At 42.5% G+C, this 25256-nt stretch overlaps 2 protein-coding genes across 2 annotated transcripts in view; one reads left to right on the forward strand and one right to left on the reverse strand.

The window, feature by feature from the left end:
- Window positions 1-1033: 1033 nt before the first annotated feature.
- Window positions 1034-7955, reverse strand: rcn1 (reticulocalbin 1, EF-hand calcium binding domain). Its single transcript, XM_037095428.1, has 7 exons — window positions 7873-7955; window positions 7409-7695; window positions 6393-6586; window positions 6122-6300; window positions 3464-3524; window positions 2531-2730; window positions 1034-2404 (listed from the first exon to the last, which is right to left on the reverse strand). The coding sequence occupies exons 2-7, from the start codon at window positions 7633-7635 to the stop codon at window positions 2297-2299; spliced, it is 969 nt and encodes a 322-aa protein (XP_036951323.1). The 5' UTR covers window positions 7636-7695; window positions 7873-7955; the 3' UTR covers window positions 1034-2296.
- A 49-nt stretch (window positions 7956-8004) lies between these two features.
- Window positions 8005-25256, forward strand: part of pax6b (paired box 6b) — a 42328-nt gene continuing 25076 nt past the window's right edge. The window contains exons 1-5 of the mRNA XM_037095426.1: window positions 8005-8108; window positions 8219-8239; window positions 14842-15013; window positions 16437-16758; window positions 19042-19191. The gene's annotated coding sequence lies outside the window, so the exon portion shown is untranslated. The remainder of the gene's footprint in view (window positions 8109-8218; window positions 8240-14841; window positions 15014-16436; window positions 16759-19041; window positions 19192-25256) is intronic.

Genomic DNA, 25256 nt, shown 5'->3' on the forward strand with positions numbered 1-25256 from the left:
ATGGCTCAGCTGATTAAGGGAATAGTTCAACATATTCATAATCAATGCCACGTGTGTTTGTAAGATCAATGTGTCGTTACCACCATCATCAGGTTAGTGTAGCTTAGCATCACGGTTCTCAAACTGTAGTACACAAGCTCCCTTTAGTGGCACCCAAGGGGAATCCAACCAACTTTTTTTTTTTTCCAACATTCATTTAAAAACATGAAATACTGCAGATTTCTAACTTCAACTTATTTCAAATGAAAAGTTATTCAAATATTTTTTTGGAATGTTAAAGGCACGTTCATGTACAGTGCGCATAAATACATCATCCATGATAGTTACGAGCTAAACTCAAACTGTGGGGGCAGAATAGCTGATGTAAAATGAAAGGTTCAAAAACACTACAAACATGGCTCCAAGTTTGGAACAAGAGAATATATCTGAACAGTAAATGAGTGCTAGGGTCTACTAGCACTGTGGTAGCTGCTAACATCTCCGTCTAAGTGTCCACACAACCTGCCAAACGCCACAAAACAGGCGGATGAATAGGGCCGGCCTGTGCTACTCTATTTTTATGTTGGTCAAAGTGGTGGTGCTTGGTTGGTCCAATATTTTTTTAGGTGGTACACAATCAAACATTTTTTGAAAAACACCAGCTTAGTGTTAATAACAAAATCAACATGCTGTGTCATTTTTATATAAATCTGTAGAAAAACCCAAGTAAAAAAACAACACATTATGGTTTTATAGCAAACTATGCGTTGGATTTTTTCTTGGCCAGGTACAGTAACATCCGGGAGTCTGGTCATCACCATCGTTGTCACAAACGCAGCAGACATAACAGGAAGTTATTTTAAGACGCAAACACTCTAGCAGTTTCCCCCTTATTCAGTCTTTATAAAGCTAAGAATCCCTGCTCGTGGCAGTAACTCTCAGCATTGTCTATTACAAAGTATACCTTCTGGTTTAGTAAAAGTGAACAGCTCCTCTAAAAGCAACAGACTTCCTCTAAGCTCAATAATGATGCATTGCAGCTTAACACGCAAAATATTGAAGATTTTTCTTTTTATTTTGACACAATTCAGGATCATGTGCAGTTCAGAAAAGAAGACGTGTTGATGCTTTTGTGTCCATCTGTGATGCCGACTATTAATGCAACTGAGGTGTAGGACAACAAAGCACAGCAGACAAAGATGCAAAGGAGAAAAAAATGGGGTTTGAGTGAAATTAATTGGACTAAAATTACAAGAACCTCAAATTGTAGTCAAAGTTTGTTCTTTTTGAGTTGAAAACTATCCATTAAAAATGCAACAACAACAAAAAAAATACAATTCCAAATGCAGTGGGAGAGGATGCCCTCGGAGTCATGTAACAGGAAACAAGTCATGTGAGATGTGACAAAGGAAACTTGTGTATTGAGTCACTACTGTACTAAAGAAGGGGCCAACCTTAATTAAATTAAACGGTTGTAAAAGGGTAACGCTCAAATATAACATCAGTAAAAGGTCAATAAAAAATGAACATGGAGCATACTGTTGGCCTATAAATAATTACATTTCAAACTAAGTATGAAGAAAAATAAAGTCTTTCACAGGCTACACTAAAAACCAAACACGTGCAAAAACCATGCCATCAAACATCAGTTATTTATCAGTTCTTAAGTATCTGACTAATAAAAAACAACATTAAAATCATTTGGCGAGGAAAAACTGTAAACGCAGAAAACATTTGTGTCTTGTTTCAAAAAAAGAAATCTCTAGTTGAACACTGTATTACTCTCAAACCTAAAATTCAGAAGATATTCTATAAATAAATAAAATCAGAATAAATGTTCTGCGCTGTAGTTTCACATTAACGCTATCAAAAACTGTTCCTGTATCCGACAATTCACGTAAAGCTCGGCACTCAGCTTTGACAGGTTTTATTTAAGACTATCTACACTGATCTCTGAGGCAAGAAAAGCCGGCGATGCGACTGGAAGGCACCATCGATGGAAAGTAGGTCCACTGGGTCTGGCCTTTTGCTCCTGAATGTCAGAAACAGAACCGTCGATATAAAGACCAAGATGGACCCTTAGTGTTAGTGGTAGGACCGACCCTTGTCCATCCTCTTGTCTGGTATCTACAGTGTGAGTTCACAATCCAACACACTGACATCTGTCCTGCTCTTATGAGGAAAGGATGAGAGGGGGTTGTGGTGGTGGGAGGAGGTGCAAGAGTCTGTGATTCTGTTGTTGAGATGTTCACCGACCCTCCTCTCACACAGACACACACACACATACACACACAGACACAAAGGTCAGAAGCTGCACTCAGAGCTCATCATGGTTCCTGGTGAGGTCTTCTCCATAGTTGGTGGCTTGGCTTCCCACAAACATGTTCCAGTTTTCAAGGATCTCCTCTCTAGTCAGCATCTGATCCTGAGAGGGGAGGACAAGGGAATTGCAAGTGTTATTCTAGCTTCTAAGCTTTTAAAAAGCATGTTTAAACTGATTAGATGACAAGAAACAGTTCATAAACATCTTAATGTGGCTAAAACAATGTACCTTGTCCTGGTCAGACTCATACACCAGATGTCTGGCTTCAGCCTGAGCGTGGTCGTAGTCTTGTGGCATAATCCAGTGGCGGATTTCATCGTGGTCCATCTTACCGTCCTTGTTCAAGTCTCGGAAGTCAGAGAACTGCTCCCTCTCAGTCTTGACCCAGTCTGGCTCTGGACCCCCGTCCTCATGAGCGAACATGTCGGCTGAGAATGTGGAGAGACAAAAAAGAACAATGGAAGTCAAGAGTAAAAAAGTTAATGTTTGCAGTTAAAAGTCAATTTGTACCTCAAGTGTACTTAAGGTAGTCAGTAGTGAGCACTACTTCAACGGTAACCATAGCAGGCAGCTATGTTTTACATAAAATAAAACAGCTTTCATTCCTTCATCAGGTCTTAAAACATTCAGAAACTAGTCAGAATGCAGATCTAAAAACTATGAATGAAGAAAACCCCTAAAGGCACTTATAACTCTGTGTGCCTTAAAAGTGGGTCAAATCAAAGATTGGTAATGGATTTTACCATCAACAACTATGCTTATGATAAACAACTGTAGTTTTCTGACTTGCTGTCCTTTTTTTTAGTGGCAGGTTTGCATTTATACATTTCCAGAGCTTAATCCGGACAAAATTTCACAGGGGTGAATTTCAGCATCTTTCTGATTATCAGTATTGTTGTTGTGTTTCGGGTCTGATTGCCAATTAAATAGATTTTAGAAAACAATACTTTGTCTCTGATGGAGCCTTCTTTTACTAAAAATGTATACTGGTTACAAATATCAGTTTGCACTCTTCATGATGAATGAGTTCTAAGTATTGGCTCTTAAAACAACATATAAATCCTCGGTCAATCCCTAGGTTATATTTTTGCTTCATTCTTGTATAGTTAGTTCAGTTAAAATTAATTAATTTGATTTATGTATGTGATTGCTTATACATACCAATATACTCGTCTTCATCCACGTGTCCATCGCCGTTCTTATCAATGTCCTCCAGGGTTTCCTGCATTCAGAATGAGTTAATGATGTTATTAAAAGGGAGACACAGAGGTGTCAACAATAGTGTAACTCTCACTTTGAGTAATAAAAGAGAAACCTGTCGCCCCAGGCAGGACGAGCGAATGTATAAGCAGATTTAAGATAAAATCACAACCTCTCCACATTAAACGATGATACACACTTTTTTTTTTTGAGTGAACTATTGGTAAAACACTAGGTTTTAAAGAACTGCCAGATGGTTTTTCTCTCTCACATCCTGGACTTGACAGAGTATGAATCTGACTAAATGCTTACTTAAACTGCCGTGTGAGCTGATCATTAGTTAACAACCAAACGCAAGTGTACTGTAATTGTAGTGCATCTGGGCATAACACATTCAGGCAGCTACACAGATTCAAATCACTGTATGCATCCTTTCCTGCAGGTGAGAGGCCCTCTTTGTAGCCTGCTGAATGATTAATAGCCACGTAGCTTCTACAGTCTTATAGCTGACTACTAATACACAAGGACATCCAACCAGCCATCTTCTAAACCCACTTAACCTGTGAAAGGTTGTGTGTAAACAAGAGGAAATGTTCATTAAAAATAAAACCTATAGACCCCTATACTTCTGTAAACGCTGACCATAAGAAAGATGTTCTGTACATTTAAGTATTTGATATCACGCTAGTCTATTCAGGGATACATAGGACTGAGTTCAGTTACGATCATTCTGTTCAAAGTGTAAGCCTACCACTAAGGCAAATATTGCAAAGGAATGTTGGATAATAAGTTACATTTATTGGTTTCTAAATATTTTGAAAGTTGCAAGAACCCATATATAGTCTAAAAAAAATGAAGATACCATGTGCACAGCAGTGTCCTCTTCTGGGTGCAGGGTAAACAATCAATATTCTATATTCTATCAATATTCCAGAGCGAATTTGATGAATTAACATGAGAAACCGTACCATGTTCATTTGAATGTAACTGTTAATAATATAGTGTCAATTTTAATCTGGTGTGTGCTGGAATATTGATATTTTGGTCCACTAAATATTTTCTTGTCGCAATTTGCCGTCACTAATATCATTAGAGATTTTGGCTAAAGAATCTATAGTCATTTATAACACCATGGATCAAAAGCAGTGTTTTTATAGGCTCTGAGGTGACGTGAAGGCCATACTCATGTTTTCAGGAGTTACAAGGTACTAAAGTCTTTCTTTTGCAACAACACATGACATCAGGAGATGTACCATTTAAAACTGTGCAGACCCACCAAGGAGGACATCAGAGAGGCTTCAAACCTAGCAAAAGCGATGCTCAGTTGGTGTGAAGAAATTGGTGTGATGCAGAGAAATAGTTATTATTCAGTAAATGTCTGCGCAGATAGATACAACACAGAGCACGGTGTAATACATCACAGCTTGTGGACAGGGACTAGCAGTGGTAATTAAACTGACTTTCATGTTATAGCTTGAGATTGTGTCAATGTTAATCCACTTTATTGTAGTGAGGTCACTGGCCTCTGAAATCAGATATGTGTAGGAAGAGATGTGAAGCCAGACATTTCAACAAAGTGCTCTGTTGTGTGTGTGTGTGCGTGTGTGTAGGTGTGTAGGTGTGTAGGTGTTCATCTGGCACTCAGTGAGATGACTTCATGTTCCTGAACCTGCTCTATGAGCTCCATCAGTTATCCGTCCTGTTTGCCTACAATCAAATCCTTTCTAAAGCTGTAAACTGACTTTTACTTCAGATCATTCTCCATCATATGACAGCATAAACCATCAATTACTCTTCGTAGAATGTGTTATGAAAAAAAGCCTCTTATAACTGTGAGAAAAAGGCATCTTATTAGATCTTCAGCCAGATTCACCACAATCAGTGAAGATGCCCCCGACTTAACAGTTCATTGGTAACATTCGGTGACATCATAAAAATGAGAGATTAATAATTAACTCTGTCAAATGGGTAGTACAACTTTTATGAACATGGAAGCATAGTGCATCCCTGCTAACATTTGCCACGCGACTGTTCCACGAAGCCAAATTTATATTTAAAGATCAAGTCTTAAATGGGACAGCGGCTCCATCCCACTGGACCTGTTCCAAAAAATATAGAAACTCAATCATTTCCTGGTCAGGTTTAAAGTTGCATTAAGGAGCTCCAGATGTAGCTACACTTATCGGATCGGATTAAATACATTGGGGAAGAATCTCAGATCTGCTCTTGTAGCAAAACAATATTATATCTAAATTGACGGTAAAATTTCAAAACCAAGTTTAGGGAGATTTTATATTGTTTTATTTTTTTACCTTTATAGGGCTTTACTGACAGGACCATGACAGGAACCAGCATGAGAGAGAGAGGGGGAGTCACAAACGGCAACGTGTCCTGAGCCTGGACCGCTGCAGTGAGGACAGTCAGTCTCTGTACATGGGACGCCCACTCTACCAACTGAGCTACTTGGCACCTCTGTTTAGGGAGTTTTATTTTCTCCTGCATACAAATCTGAATGTCTGACACTGAGCTTAGTGTGCAAAAAACTCCACGAGAGAACAAACACCAGCCTTATTTACAACCCTGCCCCTTTCTAATCACACTTAATCACGGAGGGCTTACCAGAACCACAATATCCTTCATGTGCTCAAACTCCTCAGGGTGGAGGAAGGATGTGAACTCCTCTCTGTCTGCCGCCTGGTCCCCGTTTAGATCAGCTCTTTTAAACCTCCTCTCGTCACGAGGAAGCATCTTCTTGAAGCTGAACTGGTCTGTCGCATCCTCGAACTCCTCTGGGTTGGCTAAGAAGGGCAATTAAAGAAAAAAAATCATGAATAGCTGTGCTTGTCACTGAATGTAAAAGAAATGACATGCAAAAGTAGCTGACACACACCAAGGTAGTAACCGTACGTGGCCTGCTTGTACTCATCCCATGAAATCTTGTTGTCTTTGTTCAGGTCATAATCTGTCCACACCTTCGCCACATTCTCGTACACGTAACGCTTCTGTACGCGCTTGATCCACGCCTTGAGTTCGGCTGTGGTGATGTAGCCATCGCCGTCGCTGTCTATCCGGTCCACTATTTTACTGCAAGGCAAGAGAATAAAGATGGGAAGCGTTTTGTCAGTCACAAATTGCTCAAACACGGTGGAGCAGAGCCAATATTGGCAGAAATATGTGCAACAAAGTCACCTCCATCACACACACACACACACACACACTCAGGATGAAACGTAGACAAATGTTTGGGTGGACCACTTTTACTACTAAGGACGTGGCTTCGATGGGACTACTCTAGTAGGAGGGGCAGGCGGGCAAACCCCATTCTAGTAAAAACCACAGAGTAGCTGTGGTGTATTCTTAGACCTGGGTTGCCACGTTGTGATGTTACAGGGGTCCCTCCCACTCTCACACCCACAGGAAAGAGTTTTTAGAGGCCCATTCAGCCAACGTGTGTGAGGCTACATGGTGCCAAGGTGTCACCCAAGGCGAGACAGGAAGAACCACGTAGCACAGAGAAGTTAAGCTGACAGCAGCTCACAGCTGTACTCCAACTTCAGGGCCTACACAGTCCTCTTCAGTGATGATCTATAATTAAGCTTTCGGCTGAGCAATTAACTCTTATAGGAGTGCGCGCGAACAGTGCTGCTGACATTGTAATGCACAGTTTGACCCGCTGTTGTACATTAGCTGGCTTGCACATCTTTCTCATGCTCTTGTGCTCATGTTGTTAAATGTTTAATGTCCCCCTCAGCCTGAACAGTGACACGCATCAGACAGATTTTTTTTTTCACTCAATGCAACCTGTGTCTGAAAGACACCACGACTGTCATGCATGGCATCACCTGACAGCATCCACAGATATCATCAGAATCAGCTCACGTGGTTGATAAGAGCGTTGCATCTCACCTGAGCCTGTCCTTGCTCTCCTCCGGGGTGAGCTGATCAAATGTTTTGGCCTCGTCTTTGCCAAGAAAGGCCTCATGGTCGTACTGGAAGCTCTTGTTGTCGTCGTTGGCCTGCTGCCTGGCCACTTCTGGGTCTTGATAGAGGACTCTGTCTTTCCTTAACGTCGGCTTGCCGTGCACGACCACGGAGCACAGCAGCACGGCACACACGAAGCCCAGGACGTCCATCAGTCAGTCAGGGATGAAGAAGCTGGCTTCCTCTCTCTGGGTTTGTTTCTGAAACAGGGCCTGTAGCACCACAATGCACAATGAGCAAATCGGCTGTTTAGCCAACTCTCACCACCCCCCGCTTATACCGACACACACTAGCCGTTACTCTTCTCTACGGAAGCGGGTGAGCGACAATGTCCCAGCTGCCGGCAACAAAAAACACCTCCAGAGAGCAGCGGAGTCCACTGAAATTACCTCCAGTCCTCTCTCAAAACGGGTTTTAGGCAATCCTGTCCCCCTTTTCCTGTGGAAAGGACGCAACCAAACCGGGGTTTTCTGCCGCCTTACGTACAGCCAATCAGAGCGTCCGCTCCAGGCACGGCCCCGCCTCTTCCTCAGATGGGAGCGCTGCCATTGGTCCGCTGGATGTCGGTAACTTGAGAGGAATTCAGGCGCCACGTTGCAAGCAGCACTCAGCTCAGTCTGAGGAGGTAAAATACAAACTTTAGGCAAGTGTTTTAGAGCTTTTTAAACATAACAGAGCTGCGTCACTGTCATATTCATCTGCCTGCTCTTTACCAACATGCACTCTTCATGACAGTTTGGCTGTTTGAGGGTACAGGTACGTGTCTGTGTAGGATAAAGCCCACCCCATTGCCTCAGTTACGCACTTTAGCCCACAAATATGTAACCCTGTAGAGTCTTGTTTTCTCAGCCAGAGCTAAGAATTCAATCACAAATCAACAATCCGGTCGAGCATCCCGGAAAACATTGTATGTGTCCCTGAAAAAGTTCAAATGTTCAGGCATTGGGTTTGAGTGTGACAGTGTTGAGACCTGAACAGGTGAAGTTGTCAAGACATGTTAAACAAAATGAAGTGAGTGACTGCATGCTAATGATATGATATCATACTAATCTTCACAAAGCAGATTGCACAATCAGAGTGTGAGTGTGAATTATCTTCTTTGAGATGGGAAAAATACTTTTCACAGAAGAAGTGGGTCACATTTAGTATTTTAAGTTTAGAGCCTGTAAAATTATTAAGAGCGTGATTCATTGGCAGGATTTAAATATAATATAAAGAGTTTTAACTGGTTATGAAACAGTCTCAGTTCAATACCGATGCCTTAAAGGCACTAAGCAAGAAGATTGGCTTTTCAATTTACCATTCCCTGTGAAATCATAACATTACTGGGGTATGTTGATAACTTCAGCTTCTTCAAATTACTATTAGCAACCCACTGATTCTGTCTGCTGTAGGATTACATGTAACATAGGACAAAGGATTAATGGCCCTAAAACACACTTTCCTCTGTTTCACCATCGTCATTTTACAGCCATTTATATCACATAGCCAACAACTGATACATTACCTTATGCATGTGCTAACTCAACCAAAATCTTTACCACTGGAGATGGTGGTGCTCGTATGTCCACAGGGGGCGCCAGAATAAGCAACAAATGAAAGTTCATCAAAGCACCTTTAAGGGATGGTAGTTTATAATTTTTGGGAGAGCAGCAGATCTTTTAACTTCTTCTCAATCCAGATTTCTTACTTTTCAATTATGAAACATTAATAAAAAATTACAAATAAGATCTGTAATTTGTGCACCTCGGAGCCTCCTCCTGTATCTACTGGTTGAACTGTTTAAGTCCTTACATGTTAAAGCCACGTCAGCAGTGCAGAGTTCACTGATGCCACAGAGTGAGAAAAACATGCAGCGCAGATCAACGAGCACTATAATTTACTGACGTAATTAACACGTGTCTGATATTTATGTCCTCGGCGTGTCTGGCCATGAGACTTGGGCGTCATATGATTTAATTATGACACACAGTAAGACATCTAATCTCAAAAGAAGTCACAAAACAACATCATCTGAGTTCATAAAGTTTTAGTATCATTAATTAAAGTTTGAGAATGAGAAAGTATAGAACTATTGTGGATGAAGTCCGGCACCCACAGAGCTGGTGTCTGCCTGAAGAGGCAGTAATACACATTTATCTAGCAACTCATTGTTTGAACTTAGAGAGTGCCAGCACCATTTTGTCATATTTGCCATGAATATAATGTAGTGAGATACTGGGAGAAGCGTATACAAAGGGAGTGGATCCAGAGAAAATATGTGCCAAATAACACTTTGGATGTTCTTACAGAGCTGCTGATTGATCCTGGTAGGAAATTGTTTTAGTTACCTCAGAATTACTTTCTCTCATCACACTTGATCCATAGGAACAGTGTGTTGGTGCAGTCCATTCATAGTACACAGCCACTGTAGGAAAACACTCGGCAGATACCACAGAAAGGAAAGAAGATGTGACACTTTACACGATGCATTTACTGCATATGATTTCCTTCTAAAGGCTGAGCTCTGACAGTTTACATCCACACACTGTGTGCCCAGCTGTGGTTGCTCAACCTGCCTGTGCTGATTGAAGCTGTGGTTGCGGACATGGTTAACACTCGGGAGGGACTATGAATTTGTGGTTGAATCTGTTACGCTATAGGCTTACAGTAGCTGCACTGCGACTACTCTTTACAGCTCCTGTTTCAATTAGCTAAGAAGTAGGATTTGAAGTCATGGGCCTACTTGACAGGTGTGTTGTCATCCCACCCAAAGGCTATTGTATTTAATCACATCTATGCTCTGTCAGAATCAGCCACAGCCGCCATTATGATAACAAGTGCCATTAAAGCTAAACTCTGTATCGGTTTAGCTGCAATAATACAGACGTGCCTTAGCCAGCGAAAGCTGATGATGCACTCACTCATGCTGTGGTCACAGCTGTGGGCGGTCTAATACATGATACCATATCATTATACAGCTCAGCATTCCTCTAGGGATCAGAGGAAATGAAAATGATTTTGCTAGGTAATGCTAAAAATTGCATATTCCCATTGTGAACCTTCACTGTCATCATGAGATTTTGCTTTCCTTTTCAGCCCTGTTCCTCACCTCAGTAAATATTGTCAGTTAGTTTAGTTATTTAAATGATCGCTTGTAATCACACATACCCTGAATGTTAAGGATGTCCAAGATTCATGTCTATTGTTGTCTGTGGTATAAAAAGTCCACATTGCTGAGAGACATCATGTGGACAACGTGTCAGTACTACCAATACTGAAACTGTCATCAATACAGTTAGAGAGAGGAATGGATCGGCTATCGGCTGGAGAATATTTGGCCTCATGTTACCTTTAGATGAAAATGATTCCACTTAGTGAGGTAAAGTGTAGAGACTTTAATTTGTATGTAAGAGGGCACTGATAACAGATCATATTTCATATTGGTTGATACTTGAAATTGAGGTATTGGGATGGAAAAAGTTGCGGCTGTCTATCCTGGTATTAAACCTCAATATTAAAGTCAACACGTTTGCGTGGGTGAGAAGGTGACCCGGTTTTTCTAACTTCATGCTTGCGACTTAACGTTTTGAGGAAGACTCAGAGAGAGTTTGTACATGGGGAGAGGAAGGAGGGGTTGTGATCATATTTACATGAGGAATCACATTACTCGGACGCATCTCAACATGCTGTAATACGGAGGAGCAGACTCTGTACCCTGGAAACAACTTGCTGACACTGCCATGCCTAATCCTCCTTCGTGGGCAGGAGAAACATGTACTTTGCCATTCATCAGTGGCATAATAAGCCAGCACATGGCACTTTGCTGTTTTGCATAAATAGTACACCCCAGTTTATGATTATAAAGGGGCCCTGGGGCTAACTAGCCTCTTTATTCAATTAATGAATAGTTAATGTATTTAAATTAGTCCTGCCTGGTCAATTTGAATCAGTGTGTTGTGCCGACATAAAGAAATACAAATGTGTTTTTTTTCTTTCAGCGAGACACTTTCCTGAAATGACTTTTAAAAAATCTATATAAAGATGAAACTACATCAAAATAAAACACTATGTTGATACTTTATTTATATTACACATACGTACGTCTCAAAACATCGTTTCACAAGGAGTAATTATACTTTTTCTTAACGTTATTATTGATGTTAAAGCCTCAGCCATGCTGCTTAACCCAATTTAATTGAAACTTTATTTTTAAATAAACCAAATAAAAGTATACACTTTGTAAGGTATATATTTGTTTGCGTTGAAGGATTAATCTTGAACAATAGTAGCCTAGCTGAACAACTGTGGGCATTAACATGTTTGAGGGAGGAAGTAGATGGGAAGAGTGGCTTTCAACATGAATATTTCACTGAGGGATGGAGAGTGAGGGGGGGCGCAGCTACAGGGGTGTTCAGTTAACCATGAGATTACACACACTGCAGAAGGCATTTGGTTAATGTAATTAAGAAAACCCTATGGTGGGAGACACGGAGCATTAGTGTCCGCGATATACACTTCTGCTGCGGCCTCTTCCTGCCCCACGCTCACAGCCACAGAGTGTATTTATTGAATTTGCTAATAATTGTTTTGTGTGTGTGTGTGTGTGTGTGTGTGTGTGTGTGTGTGTGTGTGCGTGATTTACAGTAGAGCATGAAAAATTCATCTGAACATATGACTATTAGAGTGGTATTAATAATGAGGTCTCATAGGGATTTATATTAAGTGAATTTTTAATTATTTATTAACCTAAGCACTATTATAAGTGGTACTACACAAAGTGTTTCCCTTAAAGTAAATCTTTTTCACATGAGGACGAATGTTGGCATTTCCAATAATATTTCACTCAGTGATTGTAAGAGAAATGCCTCGTCCTTGAAGAAATGTGCAGCTTTGAATTTCGTGGATGTTGCTGAGGTCTTTCCTTTTACTTTTTGCTGTCAACTACTTTTTTGTTTTTTTGCTCAGGCTCGGTTGAGGTAAACTGTGTTTTTCTCCGTGCTGTCAGTCAGCTGCAACTTATGGCCAAAAAGGCTAAGTGGGCTCACCTCGCTGCTTCGCTTCAAGCCAAGCAGAGCAGAAAACAATTCAAATTTATAGAAAAATCTTAAAGTTAACTGACAAACATGATATCTAGTCGATCTGAGAGGCTGAACATTATGCCAGAATAAGAATTAAGACGAAAATGGTCATCTGTACTCAGATGCACTCATACCCATAGAAGTCTCTTTAGCTATATAATATCTGAGAAGAAGCAAAATCACAAGTTGATTAACATATTATAATAGGATTCATAAATATATAATTTTTCATGAGAAAATGCGAACATTTGATGCTATTGGTAATCAGTCTGTCATATGAAACCACAGACCACAGAATAAATCACCTTGGTAAATTCTAACAGGCATGTTTCGTTCACATTTTATATAGCAAATTATAAAGAACATGATTGTAAATTGCTGCCTAAATTAAAGGGTAAGTTCTACTCACCCCATTGCTGATGGAAAGTCTGAAGTCCACAAAACATTTCTGGAGCTTCACAGAAAAACAGCTGAAGTAGATGTTTTAAAAAGGCTCTATGAAGCATGTCTGGCATAATATACATCTCTGGAAGCCCCCGAAATCTCAAAAGGATTTCAAAAGATGTTGTATAAGCTGACACTATCAGTGTAGCGGCTAAACTAAAAGCATGACGTCTGAGGTGGGTGCATTTAGTGCAATAAGATCTTTTACAATCAACTCTGTGCTTTTTTTGAGACTTGGATTACACCAGATGAGCTATATAGATCCATTTTATTTATTTATTTTCATGTTGTAAAATAATTCCTGACCTTCTTTATTCATGCTTTCCATTGGCATGGGGGTGACTAGATACTGAGTGAATTCTTTTTTTTTTGAGAGCAAACAAATATATTGTGTCTAAGATTTTCAATAAAAGAACTGTGTAGCATTTTCCAAGTTACTAAATAAAAGATGGTAATGGTAGAGTCAGATTAAACTAAACCAATCTTGGCTAACTAAGAACCAATGAAGCTTTTATTGATTATAACCACTTGCTGATTTATCCAGGGCACATCATCCTTGTAGGAGAGAGAATTTGGCTCATGTGTTGTTGGTGTGGCCTTTTAAACTACAACGTTATCTCCTAATTTACTCCTTTGCTTTATTTTCCTCCTCAAGCACCGTAATTCCTCAGTTTTTCAAAGAAATAATTATAAGGAACTGCAGTTGTGGTTTTGGTGTGTTCAGTGTGTTGTGTGTTTGTGGGGTTTCCCAGCGCCGTTCTTAATTAACAGCGGTTCTGTGTCCCCTTTTCCCACACTAGTTTTCTGTCAGGTTTGAGGCCACTGGAGGAGTTGGAGTCGAATATACTATATTGATTAGAGTGAACAATAACAGGGAATATAGAGTCTCTCATCACACAATTACTCTCCACAATTTCCCTCTCCCTTGTGAATTTTCATAGTTATAATAACTCACCGCCCCTACTATTCTGGATAGATTAATAAACTTCTCATTGCTGCCACATAGGAGAAAAGAAACCTTTGCTCTGTTTAATGACAACTGTAAAGTGGAGGCAATCATGGGATGCCTCCCATGACATTTCCCCGGTCCTGTCCGCTCCACTTATCTTAGACAAATGGCCGTGCCAGGCCACTATCGAGATGAAGCGTTTTCCCCGAGTCATTACGTCTGTCACCGGGGCCATTTCCATATTGAAAAATCTGAAACAATAAACGACGCCTGAGCCTTTAATAACTGTGAAGGAATCATATTTGGAAAATTGCATTGAAGCAATAACCTTTTCTCCCTGTAATTAGATGACAGAGAGGTCCTGGTTTTAATTAAGTCAGCAATTTATAGTCGCGCAGCCATACCTCAGCGTGCTGATTAGTATAGGAGGGATCACAGAACAGCGTTGCCTCAATTTGAACAGATTTGATCTAGTAATTACTGTGTTATATGGCAAAGGCCGCAGCAAGTCCCAGACTCAAGACTCTGTCGATGCAGTGCTCCGTGAAGCATGGCCCTTCCCATCGTTACTCGAGCTGCAAATATGTGGCGAGCAAGTGTCTGTCTGAATAGGTCTTCAAAGGGGGTCATCAACAGAGGACATAATGTTTGAGGAGGCATATTAAGGTGGAATTGTGAATGTGAGGTCCTATGTGTGTATGTGTGTGTGTGTTTGTGTGTTTGTGTGTGTGTGTGTTGGAGGGGATTTGTTTGGGTGCAGCAACATTTTATGCCGCACCTTAATTGATCCCATTGGTCACTGTTAAACGTTAACATTTGCACGCGGGGGGCAGAACAGTTAAGGATGCTGTTTTAGTGCTGTGTTAATAAACATGGCAATTTACTGTCAATTTATGTCCTGACAGGTCGTAATGAAGACCATGAAAAGAAGATTAGCTGGAGCCGTTCTAGCGGGCTGTCTGGGGACCTTCATCATGAGACTGTGGGGACCAGCGCTTGTTGTGCGAGCTGGCACCCTCTGGCTCCATGTAGCCGTCCGCGTGATTGACATCAGTGGTTCGGTTTTGGGAAAGAATGGTAAATTTGTGCTCTCTCTTTTGGGACTATGACATTTATCACATTACACAGACATGCGTCTATAGGCGATCAGAACAATGGCACATGGCAGCCCCCTTGACACATCATTAGTGACATCAAACAGATGCTTGTGATCTGTGTTGCTAATTTCATTGGCTTCTGTGGCTAACCGTAACTACTTTACGGCGCAGCAAAGGCCTGTGTTGCATGACAGGAGGAGAGATTTTTGGTTTCCTACATTTGTCTTTCCTTTCTACCTTTTATATGTTAATTTTTGTTGCTTAATTAGTTGCACGGTCATACTTGCATGTCATGACCTGTCACAGCACTATGACCTGTTGTGACACATTATGGAGCGGCATGATTTCTTTAGAATTGAACAGGAAGTGCACACACCTGGTACAGATCAGAAGAACAGTGCATGTAGCCTCCTCCCACACTCCCAATCTCAGAAATGCAAATCCCAGAGGCCTAATGGGAGAATGGGGTTAATTAATCCCAGAGGACATCCTCAGATTGAGTCGAGGGGCTCCTCATCCTCCTAGATCTTCCCTCCATAAAGGTCATATTTCACAATAAGAGACCGCGCATGTGTCTCCCCCTCTGAGGACTTCCTCCAAACATCCAATTTGATCTCCTCCCTTCAATCAGCGTAACTATACATGGCCAGAGAGCAGACCCTGGGACACGCTGAGACATCAAGTGCTAATACTAAACGGTGTCCCCAGGCTTTGAATCATCCATAGATCTGTGACAAAGTGCACTCAGAGGCCGTGGAGTCTGGTGCTAAATGCCTGCCACTGGCTAAACATCATTTGTGTGCTGACGCTGGATGCTAAAGACTGTCTCTAGGCCTCGGCTGCGTGACTGCGGCTTGTGATTTATGGGTCATCATTTGGGTGACATTTTCCTCTGGTCTAACATTGCAGTCAGTTGTCATTACAATACTTTCTTTACACCTTCTCTGTTCTCAAGTGTGTGCACGTGCCACGAACGCCATTTCCAGCCTCTGTGCCGTTGCTGCAGGGTTTGTTTCGTGGCAGAGGACGCTCTTGTACTGCCACAAAGATCTTAATGCTATGTGATGTAAAGAGGTTTGTGTCTATAGTCTAATGACCTCATTTCATCTCAAATTAGAGATCAATAAAAAAACTGGCACTGCAACAGAAATCAGTGTTTTCTCTTGCTCCGAACTGTCTTCTTCACTATTGGTTATCAACAACAAACTCTCTGCTTTGTCTGACTTGATTCCTCGCTCTTCCATCTAGCAGATAGGGGTGGTGGAGTGTTTTTTGGCTGCAGAAAGAGTGTCTCCCCTGGGCTGCGGCGCGGCTCCTGTCCCCTTCTCTCCCTGCAGCTGGAGCTACCAGAGCCAGATGCTACGTAGCTCCACCACCCTCTGTCCCCCCTTTCTCTCTTCCAGGAGGACGGTGCCCAGAGAGGAGGATGACAAACGCCTCTGCCTCCTCTTACTGACGGATTTGGACGACCTGACTCCAGCCCCGCACTGTTCCAACCGCCAGCACAAGATGTTGACTTAATGGAAGGGGGTTGGCTGTGGATTGGCCCATATGCGTTTGTATTGGGAAAATATGGCGGGGCGGCGTGTCTGTGCGTCTGTGTGTTCAGTAGGATCGTGTGTGTCTGTGTGTGTGTGTGTCTTCACCTAGCTCCAGACTGCCTACATCCATCATGCCATGGCACTCTGGCAGAGAGTGGGACTCAGACAGCTTCACTAACACACGGTCAGTTAAATTGCCTGTTAAATTGTCCTGGTCCGCAGCTATCTTAGGTGTAGATAAAAACACTGCACTTAAAGCCTGCACTTAAAGGCAGAAATTGTCAAGTAAATGCCAGCCTCCCTCCATGCATAGAGAGAGAAAGAGAGGGAGAGAGCAGAGAGGGAGAGACAGAGATCCTCTGAGGGAAACACATTTCCATTACGAGACAAAATTCTGTGGCGCACATGCGGGACTGTGTCTATTGTAGATGCCACAGCTTATTTAAGAGTTATTTCTCACGCCAAAACATCAGTATTAGTCTTTACACTTTCATCAAATTATGCAGATATAATGACCTACAGGATATTGCTGCATATATTTAAATGTTTAAGACATTATTTTCTCTTTGGAAGATTCACACAATGAACCAGGAATTCCATGTATTGGCCATACGAGCTCCACCTGATCAATTGGCTAATTTATGCATGAGCAGCAAAACCGTAATACCTCTTCATCAACCGTCACCGTGCTCCCTTAATGATTAAAACAGCGGTCTCAATCCAATACGTTTGACATTTCTCTCAATGCAACCAGATGGAAAATTAAGTGTCATTCTTTTAACATTACTGGGATATTAAGGATAATTGCCTGCAGCCTACTTGGGGACCCGGAGCAGAGAGCCGCTCTCTCATAGCCACTGATGTCGTGGTGAAGAGAAAAGGTGGTGTTAGTTGTAGCCTCTGGTCAGCGTTTATTCTAAAATTATAGATAAGAAACATGCATTTGTTAACAAAATATAAGATAATGCGTTAATCCAACATGGATTTTTGAGGTTTTTCACAGTTTTATGTCAAAACAGAAAAACTGATGACTGGTGAAATCTAGACAGGAAAACTTTGTCACAGTCTCCACCACATCATGAACTCTAACTCGGCAGTCAAAAACTGGGTTTTATGTTCTGAATGTTTCGCTGCGAGTCTGGATTTGGCCCACAACTGAAAAAAACACAACCTTTGTGTGTATTCAAATGAATTTTTAAGGACTAATAGTTATGAATTATTTGCACACATTATGAATTCATGCGTTCAGAAAATTACTTTATTATTTCATGGATCGTGAGAATTGTGCTTCATGTACACAGCCAGTGGGCGATAACCTGACTTTACAACATTAAAATTTAGATAGTGAAACAGTCTATTGACACACATGGGTTTGTTTTCTCTCTTATTATGAACAAAATTGTGGAGTCATAAACGCTTTTTCCAAACCAAGTGACTCTTTTCTTAAAGGTGCGCTAGTTTACAGGGAAGAAACTTTAAACAGGAGAATCAGAGACTTGACTGTTTTTAAGCCTAAACGAATGAAACGAACACGATTTGTTGTTTTTTTTCTGACTGAACAACTAACAAACTTAGACCTCAAAGGACAGCACAGTTTCATATGGTTTTACCTTGTTTTCTAGCTTCAAACAGTGTTCTGAGGACCTTATTTTCCTCTGAGAACAGCTTGTTTATTCGGTTATGGAAACAATAAATATTTCTGCGCTTGTATTATTACCTCATTAAAATTGTGAAAATAACAAATGTGAGTTTGAATTCCATCTCCTAATCTACGCAGGCCCCCTCTTAAACATATCTACGTGTGAGATGTTTAAGGCCATGTACTATGACCCCTTGATAAGTAGGTGTGCGTAAACTCATATGAGAGGTCATTTCGATTGATGTGCCAGAGAAATACATACATACATTAACTGCATCACTGAACAATGTACGACAATGACTGCAAACATCGATACATGTCAGCAGCTGTTAGGGACGTATATTCAACATCTTGTAGGCGTAACGTGTGGACGAATGACTTGGTTTTTCTTTCTCGTTAAGTTATATATGTTCTCATACCTTCTTTGTCAGGATGTATGATGTGAAAACAATTTTAAAATGAATATCTCTCTATATATATTGTATCTATTAAAATCAGGAAACTAGATTAAGTGAATGCCTTCAGAATATAAAACTCTAAACTCCTCAGAGTCTGTGCCCCCGCCCGACCTTCATTCAGCACAAAAACATTACTTACAAATAAAGAAAACATTCATGTTCCCATTCAGTTCTATAGCGAATTATACTGGCAGGGCTCAAAAAAGCAGAAATTATTAATTCAGAACATTTTCCTTCAGTTCACCTGAGTAAAAAGAGCACTGGGTCACTTTTGTACAGCACAATGAACATGAGCCCAGCATCATGTCTCCCTATAAAACTCGCTGTTTTTTATGTTTTGTTTTGTTTTTTTGTTTTTGCGGATCTCTAGTTCGGCGCTAGGGGGCAGAAAAGCTCCACAAGTGGCGCTGATGGAGCTGCTGGAGCTGATGGAGCTGAGCGTGGCTGCCAGAGGAGCTGCTGCTGCTGCAGCACACAGGCCAGGCTCCCTCCTGTCTGCTGCCAGTCTGAAGATGGGTCTGTAAGATTTCCGCCTCTGGAACTTTGTTTCTTACTTTTAACGTCTCGCCCATAATGACATGATGATTGAGAGCACTAAACCTCATACGTGCCTCTAAATCACGCATGGAGCGATCTGTCTTGTAGGAGAGAAAAAAGTAGAGCGTTGCGTTTTGGCTCCACATGACAACCCCTCTCCCTTCGTCATCTCCCATCCGCCTGATATCTTGACTCGTTTTCAGCTCTGCCATTTGTTCGGGGAGACGCGCGACGAGGTCGAGAAGCCAAAGTGCAACCTTCTTCTAGGCCCTCTCCAGTGGTGGCTGAGCAGGCAGGGGACTTTGCGGGGATTCCCCCCCCCCTTTTTTTGTTGGCTAAACGTCTGCCCATCTGCTTACCCATCTGAAGAGGGGCAAATCTCAACTTTCACAATGCAACTTATGGAGGAAGTCCCTTTAGTGCGTGAGCGCGCGTGCGTGGGAGAGAAACGAGTGGCGACCGATTGAAGCCAAAGGGATGAATATTCATGACCGTAGATGACAGTTTTGATTGCATTTTGTATAACATGGTGTGCGTGATTGTGAGAAGTGATATTCCAGGTGCGCTTTTACGCACAACATAACCCCCCCCCAAAAATAAATCCATAAACTTTTTTTTTTTTTTTCTCTCGCAGGTTTTGCTTATCACTTAATATCATTTTCTGTTTTATTATTACCGCGTAGCTTTGGTGCCTGAAATTGAAACCTGTCCACTAGTCAAGAGCGGATTTTAAACACTTGTAATGTCATCTCTTAATCACCCTGTCATATTGGATTGTAATGAATAAAAAAGGTTGGGAGTATTCTCATTTAAAAGGAAAACGTGCGTCCTTTAAGTTGAGCCATGTGCCAACTTTTACGCGCGCGTTCAACCGCACTCGGGTGTATGCATGTGTGTGTCTTTGTGTGTGTGTCCGTGTGTAATGACGATTACGTCGAGCCCCCGTCCTGTTTGGACCCTCACATGTCGGCCTATAGTGCGCAGGCATCACGCTAATGCGGGGTGACCGGGGGCTCTCTGTCTCCCGCGACAATACCCCTGCGCTGTCCTCAAATCAATACATGTCAAAGAAATATGAAAACAAACACCCAGACCGCCGTCAGTAAATGTCCGTCTGATCTCAAATGAGGGGTTAAAAACGCCGCGGCCGGCGCATAGTGGAGAATATAAGCTCACCTAACCTGGGTGCACCTGCATTGTTAGAGAACGGAACAACGGTTTATCCTCATTTTCATCGTCTTTATTTTTCGTGTTTTGATGCTTCATAATTTATGTTTATTGCATATCACATCCGTGCGCGTCTCGCTTTGTGAGCTCCCCTTTTCTTCTCCAACGCAGGAGGAGGGTTGCATCTGTTAGGGTCCAATGTTAGTCTTAATTACTGGCCTTCATGTTCTCCATGGCCCTCAACCGTCTTTAATTAAAACCTTGATTAGGGGGGAGGAGGTCTCGGGCAAGACTATTACCAGATGGGTTTCCAGCAATAATAATAAGGACTTTATCCGCTGCTGCCGCCGCTGCTGCTGCCGCCGCCTGTGCGCCATAAAGCGCAGAGCTCGCTGGCCGTCCGTATCAAAGCACAACGAGCAGAAAGAGGCTGTTAATTACGCCGGTAATTACTTGTCTAATTACGGTTCGTTTGTGATTAGATTTAGAAACGTTTCGCCGTCTATACAGAGGCTTTCTGTGGCCAGTATGTAGGCTTAACACTGTATGGGCTGAAATGTAGTGTGTATCCACAGCGGGGTGCTGCTGAATAACCGGCCTATAAGGGATGGAGTGAATAAGATCAATAGTGAAGCACTGACCCGAAACTTATCTTTATTTTTCTCACAGAAGTCCTCAGTCCTCAATAATCTGTATGTTCAAGGTACAACAGAGTGCCAGAGGAGAAGACGCGGACTTGTTGTCAAACACAAATTTCACTGCTTCTTCCCTCTCTCGCCTTTTTTGGTCTTCATTAAATATATCGTTTTTTTGTCGTCTCCCTTTTAGAGTTTGTCAGCCTTTAGTGAGCTTTCTTTAAGGAACCGAGGGGTCAGCTTTTTGACGACGGGCTCTTCCGTGACCTCTGAGAGCGTCTGGGTCCCGACATCTAACTCACACATGCTGTGTTAAAAGAAACAAAACACACACAGAAAGAAATCAATAATGCATCCTGACGTATTTTCGCGGAATTGCATGTTAGCGATTTAAGATCCGCCGCATTATGAATATATCTCGCCAATGGTCTGAAAGTCATTATGGGTGCGCACAGGCGCGCCGCCGCCTTTTCCTACTCAAGACAGAGCAAACTTGCAAATAACAATCAGTTCAATTATCCTCAAAATATTTACTGCAGGATAGGATTTGTCATCCAGACGCGGAGAAGGAGGGACGTGATTTTCTTGCTGCACTATGTGCGTCCATTTTCCAGACGGTTTGTCGTCGTTATTGCCTGATTTAGTGTGTGTTGTTTTACACAGCCCAGTTTTTCTGTGTGAGTTCACGGAGAGCAGCAGTGCCGCTGCATCCATTTATACACATCACCCAGATCTGCGTTGAGTTTGTCACATTTGCTGTTTTATGTTCTGCCTCCTCCTCTCGCTTGCAGCTATAGGCTTGTTTGTAGAAGGTCCCACTGGCCTGTGCGCAAAAGTGGCGTCACATGCGTACTTCTATCTATCTATCTATCTATCTATCTATCTATCTATCTATCTATCTATCTATCTATCTATCTATCTATCTATCTATCTATCTAGTCGTGTGTGCAGCGGTGCAGACAGTATAATTACCTCTCCTCCTCTGATCCCCTCTCGTTGCTCCTCTGCAGCAGGTGCTCCGACCTCTGTGACCCTGCGCACAAAGGCACCAGAGGGCAGGTGATGACATTAGTCAAATTATGTCTATTTTTACTCACACACCCCACCCAGGAGAGAGAGAAGGAGCGGCGTCGAACAAGATCTCCCCTCATGCCACCCCGTCACCTGTCACTCACCGGTGCCTGTTGAATCGACGCGCGGTAAATGATTTGTTACGTAGTGGAAAGCGAATCCGGGCGACTCCCATCTCGAGGCCGACGTAAATCACGGGCTGTGATTATGATTTTTAATTAATATTCATCAGCGAGTGAAGTACCTCTGCGTGGAAGTAACTCGCTTTTAACGCCTCGGTTTGCAGTGTGTGGTGGACATTATGTGCCTGAGGTCAAATGGCTCATTTTTTTCCTCCCGGCTCATTTGAACATTTTTTTTTCTTCTTCTAAACTTATTTATTTAATCCTCGGAAAATAAACTCACTCGGAGTCAGCTGACGACAGAGAGCATCACTGTGAGCACACACAGAAACCAGATCGTTGTGGGTCTTCGCTCACAGCTGTGCTCACACAGATTAACACGTTATTAAATTAATAAACAGGCTTTAAAAAAAAGAAAGAAGTCTCCAACGCAACCCGGCGATATAGAGTCGGAGTGCAACATCAGCCCTGCCCTGGGGATCCTGTATCATGACCATAACTACCATACCGTGTGTTGGCTATATCGCACACCATGAATTACACAGAAGAATGCACAACCTCAGCGCACAACGTTATTCAAAAAAAAAAAAAAGAAAAAAAAAAAGAAAAAAAAATCAGCCGGATCACAGCCGTGACGCGAGCGATGAATGAGGGGGGGAAACCCTGTCAGTGCACACGGCTGCAGAGGTTGTGACAGGTGACAGGAGGCGCAGCTTTTTATCCCGACATTTACGCATGACAAATAAAGTCGTATTTTACTGACGCACAGCGAAGTGGTAACTCAGGATGATGTTAAATCTGTCATGTAAATGCTGCTTTTTTAAAATTACATTTGTTGGGTTTAAGATACAGATATGGAGGAACTGCTCGTTGAATCACAAGTCAGCATCAGCATCATTCATGCGACGGCATCAACAAAAAACACCAGATCGTCGATTTGTTTGTAATCTATTAGCCAATGAATAGGTCATGAGTGCAAATCTGTTTATCTAAGAAAAAAACCCCTGATCATTTCCCTTTTGATTATTTGTATCTCCACTCGAGTCTAATCACTCCTTAAACACAAAAAATCCAAGGTCGACTCGGTCTGCTGACTGCAAATCATAGGTGCCACATAGATACAATCCTCCTCGGCGGTGCTGAATCCAGGCCAACACCCTTTAGCTGATGCGTAATTTACCTCGCCGTGCGTAATTAACTGCGTCGCCGCCAGAGCCCGTGTATGTGTAACACTTTATTTTGAACGGTGCAATACGTTTCCATTAAACGTTATTAAAGCGCGGGGAGTGACGAGCTCTCATTTGTCTTGTCAGGACATCTGACAACCTCGTTAGCTCCCATTTTCCCCTGTCAGCTCACAGCGCGACACGGACACTGACTTCAGCCACTCCTGGCAAGCGAGTGATAAACGCGCCTACTCAGCCCTGCGCAAAACAGCAGCATTATTGTTGCCAGCACGAAGCATCAGAATCAATCACAGGCGACTCTGCGTGGCAGGTGTCACTCTTACGTTCTTTTTTTCCCTTCTTCTTTCCTTCCTCTTCTTTTAAATCCAGCCCACTGTCGATCTTTAATCTAATTTAAAGGGTCATAGATTTGGGGCATAATATCTCTCTCTCTCTCTCTCTCTCTCTCTCTCTCTCTCTCTCTCTCTCTCTCTCTCTCTCTCTCTCTCTCTCTCCCCCAGTCTGACTCGGCACACTGACCATGTGCACCGCCGCTGCCGCTTTTCAGCCCGCAATTTAGGCGCTGCACACACAGGGCCTCGCTTGCAGATTAGAGGTGTCGCAAATACAATTGTTATGAATGTTTGTGAGCAAATGGAGGATCTTGTTATTTTGCAAAAAAAAAAAAAAAAAAAAGAGGTGGGGTTGGGGGGAGAACACTTAATGGCATGGGATCTTTCCGCTCGCTGCACTTTCAGATGCAATTGTAGATCGAAGTCAGACTTGTCACGTTGAGCCAAAGTGAATTCCTAACATCCAGGACGTGCCTGTCTACTCCGGACAAATTGCATCCAATCACCCCGGGGGAATTCGGCTAATGTCTCGATCCAGGGCCGGGGAGCATGGAGAGAAAACAAATCAAACTCTGCACACAGAGCGTGTAGGGCTTATTAAAACATTTCACACAGGGGGAGAGAGAAGGAGGGAGAGAGAGAGAGAGAGAGAGAGAGAGATGAGGAGCAGGAGTCTGTGTGCGTGCGTGTGTGTTGGGGTAATTAGGCTATATCATCTTTGGACACTGTATCTTGAATTGAAAATATCAGATGACCACTCTAAGCGTCTCTGCCCACCACACACCTGCTGTTTGAGTGTCAGCGGGAAACGGGCCTGAACGTTTTCACTCACTCAGCGCTCAGATCAGTTCCAACTTTGTCAAACTTCAGACTTTTTTTTTTTTTTTTTTTTTTTTAAACATTTTCCCCCCCTACCTTTCCACTTTTTACACGTAAAACCTCACATGCGCACTCGAAAGCGGGGAGACTTTACGCGTCTAAGAAAAGTTTCAACCGAACGTCGTGGCCCCCCGGTGCAAAGTTGAAGCTCGGATCCAACTTACCTCCTCGTCTCCATTGCAATTAATCCTTATTCAGACGGATGAAGTGCCCCCCTCTTGAACGGTCGGCGTCAACTCTGCGTGCACCCTCTGCTTTCTGGTAACGTGCTCGGTCCCCTGGACATTTTTCTCTGTCTGCTACAGCGGCAGTAAACAATAAGCTCATGAGGCGTAGGCTATGGCAGCATAATGTTCTGCATGGCTAGAGAGGGGAGGTCGATCATTACACAATTTGTTTCAAATTTGATCAGTCAGAGGCGAGCGAGAGATTGGCATTTTCCCTGGAAAGCTCGCACAGACGTGCAGGGTGTGCGTGGGGAGGAGAGGTGGGGGGGTAGAACTCCCATATAGGTATGACACTCACTCTCCCTCCATAATGTAAGTTTTGGACGCGTCGTTGATGCTGCAGTCGTTGTCGTCGACGCGGGGCCTGTTCACAGGCGCGCCGGCTGGGGAATAATGCGAGATGTTTAACTTTTATTGAAATGTATGCG

Source organism: Acanthopagrus latus, chromosome 4, assembly GCF_904848185.1.
Source record: "Acanthopagrus latus isolate v.2019 chromosome 4, fAcaLat1.1, whole genome shotgun sequence".
In the NCBI taxonomy this organism is placed as follows: Eukaryota; Metazoa; Chordata; class Actinopteri; order Spariformes; family Sparidae; genus Acanthopagrus; species Acanthopagrus latus.

What these genes read in the sequence shown, in the direction of transcription:
- rcn1 (XM_037095428.1), bottom strand. Translation starts at nt 7,635, where the DNA reads ATGGACGTCCTGGGCTTCGTGTGTGCCGTGCTGCTGTGCTCCGTGGTC. An exon ending in GAGAGCAAGGACAGGCTCAG is followed by an intron (nt 6,587 to 7,408) that starts GTGAGATGCAAC and finishes CTTGCCTTGCAG; the next exon opens with TAAAATAGTGGACCGGATAG. An exon ending in CACGTACGGTTACTACCTTG is followed by an intron (nt 6,301 to 6,392) that starts GTGTGTGTCAGC and finishes TGCCCTTCTTAG; the next exon opens with CCAACCCAGAGGAGTTCGAG.